Source organism: Herpailurus yagouaroundi, unplaced genomic scaffold (assembly GCF_014898765.1).
Source record: "Herpailurus yagouaroundi ecotype Mexico unplaced genomic scaffold, PumYag 159, whole genome shotgun sequence".
Lineage (NCBI taxonomy): Eukaryota > Metazoa > Chordata > Mammalia > Carnivora > Felidae > Herpailurus > Herpailurus yagouaroundi.
Genome location: NW_024412400.1, coordinates 76,358,584 through 76,364,583, shown reverse-complemented (window position 1 = coordinate 76,364,583; position 6,000 = coordinate 76,358,584). Strand labels below are relative to the sequence as shown.

Sequence of the window (6,000 nt, the reverse complement as noted above, 5' to 3'; positions counted from 1 at the left end):
GCCCGCGGGCGGGGGCTGCAGGGCCGCGCCGCCTCCGGGTTGGAGTCGCTGCCGCCGCCGCCGCCTGGCACTCCGGAGCTGTCCGCTTCAGCACCACGGCGGCGGCGGTAGCGGCGGCGCGGACCGGCCTGGAGCCCGCCGCCGCGCTCATGCACTTTAGAACCTCGGGCCGCAGCCCCACCCCGCACACCGGAACGGACACAGAGACCCGCGGCCCTCGGCCCCCGACCCGCCCCCTCCCGCACGACTCCCCTGCCCCGCCCCTCTCCGGCCGGTCAGGTCCGCAGAGCCGGCTACCGGCCGGGGTCGATTCGCGTGCGCGCGCGCGCGCGCGCAGCCAGGGATGTTTGGCTGCGTATTTGCATGAGCTTCCCACCTACCTGAGCCCAGCCCTCCAGGCTGCTCTTCTCTCCCACCCCTGTCTGGCGTGACCCCAGCCTTAGCCTCTTTCTAAGGGACTTCCTCAGCACATTTGTATTTTTATATCCGACTCTTTGTTTACTGGCTCCCCTCATGGTTCATGCCCTCCCTCCCCCAGTCTCGGCCACGCTCTTCTGCGCCTGGCAGATAGGATGGGTGTTGAGTCTGAGATGGAACAAGCCCTAACATGGTAACCAACCACATGGCCAGTCTGCCCAGGCCTGACCCCAGGCGGCTCTCTGGCAGACCCCTCCTCTCAAGGTATCACCTTCCAAGGGCCCAAGTCTGATTTTACCTTGGACCCCTGCATCCTGCCCCTGGGAACCCAAGTGAGGACTGCTCTGCACCTTTGGATGACACCTGTGGCCCTGGAGATGTTTTCACCCCAGGGGTGTCCTTTGTAAATGTTTCTCCATCCTCACTGTACCAGGAGTGTGTGAATAAACACAGACCTCCCTGTGTGTGTGTGGCCACTGCTTTGGTCTGCTCAGGAGCCAGGCCAAAATGGCTCCAATCCCTTTTGGGGAGGGGGCAGATAACTTGGGAATCTCAGGTGCATGTTGCTGATAGGGGAGGGTTGCCAAGTAAACACAGGCAGGCCAATCTGGCTTGAGGACATCTTACAATGTAGCTTCCTTTGGTAAATATACAACCTAAGCAGGATAGGGCACTAGAGCTTGGGCTGGAGCTGGGATCAGAAGCATAAAGCAATCTTGATTCAAAGTCTGCAGCCTCCTGTAGATAAATCCAGGTTGAATGGGGGTCAATAATAGGCCCCAGGGATGCAGGTCTCTGAGTCTGGCTGGCATGTGGAGCAGTTATGCTGAGCTTTGCCCCAGGGGATGAATCGTTGGTAGTTCAGTAGGGTAGGGGAGGAAGTTAGGGAATCCAGGAGAGATCTGAGGAACCCAAGAAGGAAACCAGAAACCTTGGATTTGGGATCTAGTTTAACATGGGCTGTATTGTTTCATGTGGGGTTGCTCCCATCAGCTCTATCTTAGGCATGGGGCCTCTGGGATTGTGAGCACCTTGAATCCAACCCTAAGCCCTAAATCAGGAATTCCAAATACTTGAAGAGCCCAGGGGAGAAAGGCAGGGAGGACTGGAGGACATGCCTCTGGCCTCACAGGTGAATGGCACTGAGGAAGTCCTCGTGATCCGAGTCCTGGAGGAAGCAGGGTGAGGTGGGAGGTCTAGTGGGTGAGAGGATCTCAGTCCCAAGGGCAAGTTGGGCTACAGTGAGTTCTTTACCCTTCTGCATGAGGTAAAGATGGAAGTGGAAGCCACTGCCATAGGTTGCATGCTTCAGGGACCAGCCATATTGGGCTTGGGCATAGTGTCTGATCCGAAAGTGGGGCGCAGCTGAGGTCAATGAGATGAACCGGCCTCCAGGGACCAACACCCGGCTCACCTGCAAGGCAGACAGAGAAGCCACGGGTGAGGAGTCCATCTCCAGGTTCTCAAAGGTTAGTATTGCCCCAGATGCCTTCCTAGGTACTACCCTATGTTCCATAGCTCAGGGCTCTCCATGGCAAGAGTGAGCCTTCTTCTCTGCCCCTACTCACTTCATGGGGGTAGGGCTATATTCTACCCAGGTAAGAGCATGGGACTGATGTCAGGTGCATGGGCACTGCTTTCCTGTCACCCTCCTAGTCTGTGTTACCCATCTGGAACCTGGCTGTTACCTCATCCCTATTGGCAGCTTAATAGCTAACCATCAGCATCTGTGAGCCTGGCCACTCCAGGCCCCTATAATCTTTACCCAGCTTAACCTTCCCTTCCTTCTGGTAACCATGGTCCTAAAAGTGAGCCATTACCAATTCCAAACTATATCTCCTTCTGACTTCTGAGTTGTTTCAACCTCCCAAAACCCCAGTCCCTCCTCCCCACCTCTTGGTCTACCCTTTCTTGTTGCTCCCTCACCTCACTCAGCACCTGGTCCACAGTGTGGACACCTTCAGAAGACACAGTCCAGGGATCTCGTTCTCCAGCTAACAGGGCATCCAGTGTGCCCTTCTCAAGCACCACATCGAAGGAGCCACTGGGGAAGTCCAAGGCCCGCACATCCATGGTCTCCCAGCGCAGGTTGGGCACATGGGCATAGCGAGCCCGCATAGCAGCCACCACCACTGATGAGTAGTCCACACTGGTCACATCAGGGAAGCCTCCAAGAAACAGCTCATAGCTCAGGGCACTGTTCCCACAGCCTAGGATAGGAAGGGATGGAATGGGTGGCAAAAGGGCTAGGTTAGATTTGGTTCTCACTCCTGAAATTATCCATCTACTCTTGGCCCATCTTCTGTCAGCCTAAACCTTCCCATACCAAGGGAGAAGCAGCAGGGTATAAGAAAGAACACAAATTTTGGAGTCATAGTCATGCAGAACTGGGCACATATCCTGGCTCTAACATTTCTAGCTGTGTAGACTAGGGCAAGTTGTTTACATACCAGGAACTTGGATTTCCTACTGAGAAAAATGAAGATAGCAATATCTAGCCTACATGCAGGATGTGATACACTAAATTTAAAAACTAAGGGGTGCCTTGGTGGCTCAGTTGGTTAAGCATCCAACTTCGGCTTAGGTCATGATCTCACAGTTCGTGGGTTCAAGCCCTGCATCGGGCTCTGTGCTGACAACTCAGAGCATGGAGCCTGCTTCAGATTGTGTCTCCCTCTCTCTTCTCCTCCCAGGCTCCCACTCTGTCTCTCTCAAATATAAACAAACATTAAAAAAAAAAAAAACCAAAACCTAAAACAGCTGGAGAGTAGCTGCAGGAGCTCTGAAGCTCTGAACTTCAGAGTTCAAAGATCTAGATTCTGCTACCTCTGGTCACACAGCCATGGCAAGTCATTCAACTCTGAGCCTCAGTTTCCTCATAGACAGAATGGGGATAATACTGGCATCATTGGAACCATAACATTATTTGGATAGTGTTAGTATTATCCCAGTCCCTAACCTCTCAGAGAACCTTTGAGGATATCAGCCCTCACAGTCTGAGGATATCAGACTTCACATTAGGGGTTAGTATCCTACTTTGGTTTCCCAGGCAGAATTAACAAGTGTGGGGGAACTCGGTGGGGACACACAGTGGAGTGGATGCCTTGTAATTCCTTAATGTATTGAGCACTACATATTGGGTTCTGCAGATGAACAGGTAGCTCATGCTCTAGTGGGAGGAAAAGATGTGTATTCAGGCAACTGCCATATAATGCGAAGCGAGTTGCAATAGGGACAGTGTGCGAAAACACATAGGATGGCTCCTGTCCCCACCTCTGGTGGGTCAGCCAAGGCTTTCAGAGAAGGTGATAACCAACCAGAGTCTTGAAGAATCCTAACACTCTGGTGGGAAGTACCTGGAAAGCAGTCCCAGAGGGCAGAGTATGGTGAGAAATGGGACAGAAGTTAGAGGACAGGATGTGGACCCAAAGCATAGGTGTGACTTCCTTTGAAGGTATGTGGGTCTCTTCCAGGCCCTCTTGTGGTCAGTCTCAGCCTGAAAATGGAGCTGGATGGCAGTTCTGGTTGACCCACAGCTCTTGGGATTAGATTGCCTTTAATCCTCATTTGCCTCCCTAAGAGGATCACAGGATCAGCTGTTAGGATAGCCCTAATCTAGTAGGGTTTGGCACCTGGACAGGGCACTGAGAGGCTGCTGGCTGGTCCTCAGCTGCCCCTTCCTATGTCCCTCCTCAGGCCCTACAGCTGAGGAAGAATACTATTTTGCCTAGGAAAACCCAGTGTGTGTTTTTCCACACTGGAACTACAAGCCCAGAGATACACTGCATGGAATCAGAGGTGAGGGTGGATGAACAAGAGACCCTAAGTCAGTTCAGGCTAAATTCCCACTGGATTCTCTGACCCACAAACTCTTCACCACCCTACATCTGACCTCATATGCCCATAGAGCTCTGCCCAACTGTGGACGAACCCAAATTTCCTTTCTTTGTCCCCCATGGTACAAGAATGGCATCTTCCAAGAGAAATTCGTCCAAGGATGAAGAGAGAACAAAACCGGACCACAAACCAAATCATACTTACAAAGCAGCGATTCCTGGTCCTGCTGCCTCAGTGATTGGAGGCTAGCAACTAAGAGAAGGGTCTTGGGAAGGCCACTGCTTTCCTGGATGAGGCTTTAGGGAAGCAGAGCCCTGGAGAAATGCGCCACATCCAAGAACCCATCACATGGGAGCCCAGGGCTATGCGGATCCTATCCCAGCACCAAGAGACAGATGTATAAGCCAAAATACCAATTCACTAACTTATAATAGGAAAAATAACCATCATAGGGACTGAGAAGGCTGTCAATCCTGGTCAGTCCCTTTTCTCTATACAGAAAATATAAACTGAAGCCGAATTATGATCAAAAGATTCCTATAAGCACAGAGTCAAGCAAGGAGAATCAGAGTTGTGTGACACTGGCAAAGCTGGGAAAGCCATATGCCTGCATCCACCACGAAGATATTCTAGCCATGGGTAGAAGACACACAATTTTCACAATTTCTGACTCCCATTTTCAATAATAATAATAATTATAACTAACAGTCATTAAACATAGGGTTCTATGCTAAGCACTTTGTAAGAATTATCTCAGGTCATCTTCAAGGTAGCTCCGGATAGAAGATAACCATAATCACCATTACGTGTTCTCAATGGGGAAAATGAGGCTGCCCAAAGCGGATAACGAACTTGATCCTAAGGTCACACAATCAGTGGTTGAGCCAGAATCCGGATACAGGACTGTCTCACACCAGAACCAGAGCTATTAAACCACTATGCTAAACTGTCTCAAGAGGTCTACTCACCTTCAGTAATGACATTCCAACTTTGCCTGTATCAGTAGGACCTTTAGGTTGTAATTCACAATGTTTTTATCAGTTTGAACAGAGTTCTAGATGCCTCTCTTTGCCCATCTGTGTTGTACAGCAAGAGAAATAGAAGCTCTGGAGTCCAATGGCTCTCTTCACCACTTACTTGCTGCATGACAGTAGTAGGCACTGTCAGTGCTCTGACTAGATCCCTTTGGAGTGTTTCTAGGTCTTGGCCTGTGTTCTGACAGTTTGGGTTTCTGACACTTTAGGCTGAAACTACTCTCAGGGAAACTTTGCCTATGATCCCAATCCTCCTTGGCCTTTCCCCCTTCCCTCTTCCCTCACTCTCTTATCAATTTCTCCTTCAAGCACATTCGTAATAAATGACTGGGACATGAATCCTAAGATGAGTCTTAGATTTGCTTCTAGAGAACCCAACTTGAGACAATGACCTAGAGCAAAGGTCACTAAATCTAGCTTGCCACCTGTTTTTATAAAGTTTTACTGCTATACAGCTATTATGTATCATTTACTTATGTATTGTCTGTGGCAGTACTGAGCAGCTATGACAGAAACTAAATAGCCCACAAAGCCTATGGTATTTACTACTTGGCCATTTTCAGAAAAAGTTTATCAACCCCTAACCTAGAGTAAGTCTTCTAATAATTATCACTCACTTCTATGGGTCGTCATGAGGACTAAATAAGTGAAAAAGGGCCCAGCACATTCCCTAACACCTACCAGGTGCTCAACTCATGTTTGCCAAGGTGGA

At 50.2% G+C, this 6,000-nt stretch overlaps 1 protein-coding gene across 2 annotated transcripts in view; it reads right to left on the bottom strand.

Annotated features, from left to right (window-relative positions):
* The window catches only part of ECE2 (endothelin converting enzyme 2), a 31,422-nt gene that overhangs the window by 23,609 nt on the left and 1,813 nt on the right, over positions 1–6,000 (bottom strand). Inside the window, exons 2-3 of one of the 2 annotated variants that reach the window (XM_040480957.1) lie at positions 2,344–2,627; positions 1,350–1,831 (exon numbers count right to left, since the gene is read on the bottom strand). In XM_040480957.1, the coding sequence (XP_040336891.1) occupies positions 1,544–1,831; positions 2,344–2,627 (572 nt within the window). In that variant the 3' untranslated portion in view covers positions 1,350–1,543. Of the gene's footprint in view, positions 1–1,349; positions 1,832–2,343; positions 2,628–6,000 lie in introns of those variants that run through there. The other variant, XM_040480958.1, reaches the window with a different exon arrangement.